General features: G+C 34.1%; 1 protein-coding gene across 3 annotated transcripts in view; it reads right to left on the bottom strand.

The window, feature by feature from the left end:
• Window positions 1-1124: 1124 nt before the first annotated feature.
• The window catches only part of TBC1D15 (TBC1 domain family, member 15), an 82545-nt gene continuing 80622 nt past the window's right edge, over window positions 1125-3047 (bottom strand). For all 3 annotated transcript variants that reach the window (XM_011929343.1, XM_011929344.1, XM_011929345.1), the window contains one exon: window positions 1125-2456. In XM_011929343.1, the coding sequence (XP_011784733.1) occupies window positions 2235-2456 (222 nt within the window). In that variant the 3' untranslated portion in view covers window positions 1125-2234. The remainder of the gene's footprint in view (window positions 2457-3047) is intronic.

The following is a 3047-nucleotide window of genomic DNA, read 5'->3' as shown; positions in this document are numbered from 1 at the left end:
ACTATATATTTTAGCAATATTAATAGCACATAGTATTTGCTAACTGGACTCTGTGGATTGATGAAGACTTTTTCTGGAACTATACTATACTATCACTTCCATATAAAAAATACGCTAGATAGAAATGCAGTTTAGTAAAAATTGTTTTAACAAGTAGTTTGGTAATAAAACTTGACAGAAGTTCAACTTACTAAATGTATTAAGATTAAAAAAAAAAATCTGAAGTGGGTATCACATTATGCAGTAGGAAAACTCCCAGAAAGTCACTGTCCAGGAAGAACAAGGAGGACATCAAGATGTTCTAAGCAATTTCCTGAATAGCAGGAAATGAAAGGCTGGAGATGCTGGGTTTTTGATCAGTTTATGTTCTTTTTCTGAATAGGCTTACTCATTATTAACTGATGAAAGATAATACACGTAATATTAAAAACTAAAATCTAACGGTTCTACTGTTGTGATTGTCAGTTAATGCTCAACCAGGAAAAAAGTTCATTTTGTTCCCTAACTTTCTTGGGGGAAAAAAGTCTATCTCTAGGACCATTTTAGAACTGCACAACTTTTTTCTTTACACTATCAGCATCACTTGTAGTAAGTTGCTTTACAGAGTCAAATAACTATATCCTTCAAGGCAACACTGTGCCCATTTCCATGCTAATGAAAATTTTTTTTCAGTTTTAAAAGGGATGTTTTTCATTTCCATAACTTATTCAGATGATCATTTTAATCACATAAAAATGAGATGAATCAAGGTCCATCTTGGATGTTTTTTCTTCTATTAAAGAATTAGCCGGGCACAGTGGCTCACACCTGTAATCTCAGCACTTTGGGAGGCTGAGACAAGTGGATCACTTGAGGTCAGGAGTTCGAGACTAGGCTGGCCAACATGGTGAAACCCTGTCTCTACTCAAAATACAGAAATTAGTTGGGTGCGATGGCAGAAGCCTGCAGTCCCAGCTCCTCGGGAGGCTGAGGCACGAGAATCGCTTGAACCCAGAAGGCGGAGGCTGCAGAGAGCCGGGATTGTGCCAATGCACTCCAGCCTGGGCAACAGAGCAAGATAGTCTCAAAAAACAAAACAAAAAAAAGTAGCAGACTATTTCTAAGTATAATTTAACTAAAAACACTACTTCAACTTCAATTTATTTTAATGATATATACAGGAGTTAACAACTTACAATTAAACCAAAATAAGTTATGTTAATTCCACATAACTTAAAATCATGCAATACTGCATGGTAAAAACAACAGCTTTGTGCACATACAATTATTGAGACTCATGAGAGTATCTAGAAATTTTTCAAATAAGCTTTTTGCAAAGAGTACTTTATAAAAATTTAAACACCTGATTAATCAGTTAATGCATTATTAGGAAAGATAACAAACATTATTAGTAAAGTGAGGTTACAAGCAGTTAATTTTAAAATTATACCAGGTACAGGGTTGAACATAATCTCATGAAATAAATGTTTAAGAAAATAGTTTTGAAAAAGATCTCATATTGAAGCCATGTTAAATTTTGATAAACCAGGTTATATAAATCAAGTTTATTCAGTTAATGAAAATATGCCTAACCTTTCTTATACTCATAAATAAGTACTTATATATAATCTTTATATACAAGTGAAGAAAAGTTCAATGTAAAAAATACACTGCCAATCCACTTATTATGGTTGAAATAATTATTTGTCTACACATTAGACTGCATTGATGAAAATGTCCAATTTAAATCACATTTGACCAGCATAAATATTTAAGCTGAGTACTGTTGTAAACAATAGAGAAAAAAATCCTTTTATTTTTATTTTTTATTTCATTACTGGGTAACAATCTACTTCTCAGCTTAGAATGCTATAGAAAGCCTCCATATTTAATTTAATCAAATCCCAAACCCAATAAACTTAGAGTAAACAAAGTGAATGTTTTTCAAAGTGCGTAATTTCCAACTCATCCACTTGCGATATTTATCCAATTCCAGTTCATCAGCAAGAAAATAAAACACACTTGGCTATAAAAATACTCAGGAATGTTATCGAAAAGGAAAGGCTATTTGGTAGAAGTAACTACAAAAATAATTAGTTTAAATCTTTGTAAAGCTTTAATGTAAGAACATCAGTACACTTTCTTTACATAAACCTTAAAGCATGATCAATACCAAGATTTTAAATTTTCAACTTTCAAGTACTTGAAAAAGAGTTGCAACAAAGTGTCTCTTCCCAAAAAAGCAAGAAGACTGATCATGCAGGTGTTAATCTGCAGACATCTGAGGACACTGGTATCTGCGTCGGACTGTCATCTCTGGATCCACTGGCAGAGAGTGTAGGCAAGGCATTACTTTGAAACGCAGATGTAGGACGAGGAGTCATGACAACATTTTCGTCTTCACCAACGTCCGAATCTGGTGTTGTAACTTCACTATCTTGAAGCCCAAGAATCTCACAGACTGCTTGTGGCAATTCCTGGATATGAAAAAATCAAACTCAAAACCATATTTCACCACAGAGGAAAAATAACCACAAAGTAACACTTCTGTTTAAGACTACATTGATTCCAGAATCTGAGCATTTGTCCTAACAATGTGAATGTCATGTACCCTTCTCACAACTTTTTCTCAGCTCCAAATGAAATGCTAACCACCTTTCTTTCCCTAAGTGGTTCTTGGGTATCTTCCAGATTAGTCACTCTCCATCCCACCTCCACATTCCCACAAACATGGCATGTCCTAATATTTGGCATTTATCTCTTTCTACTTTTTGTAATAATATCTTACTTAGACCATCTGTCTCTTTCAGTAAACAAAGTTCTTCAAAGGCAAGAAGCATCTCATTGACATGCTTTGGAAGAGAACAGGTATCAAATAAATGTTTGTAGAACTGAACCAAGTAACAGTTTGGATCCATGAACAAATGATACAAGGACCAAGCAAGAATTTTCATAAAAATGCAAAGTCATAATGGGTGCAGCAAACCAACGTGGCACATGTATACCTATGTAACAAACCTGCACACTGTACACATGTACCCTAGATCTTGAAGTACTAAAAAAAAAAA

This window comes from Colobus angolensis, unplaced genomic scaffold (assembly GCF_000951035.1).
Source record: "Colobus angolensis palliatus isolate OR3802 unplaced genomic scaffold, Cang.pa_1.0 Scaffold80, whole genome shotgun sequence".
In the NCBI taxonomy this organism is placed as follows: Eukaryota; Metazoa; Chordata; class Mammalia; order Primates; family Cercopithecidae; genus Colobus; species Colobus angolensis.
The sequence above is the reverse complement of the archived record's forward strand: the minus strand, read 5'-3'. Positions and strand labels throughout refer to the sequence as shown.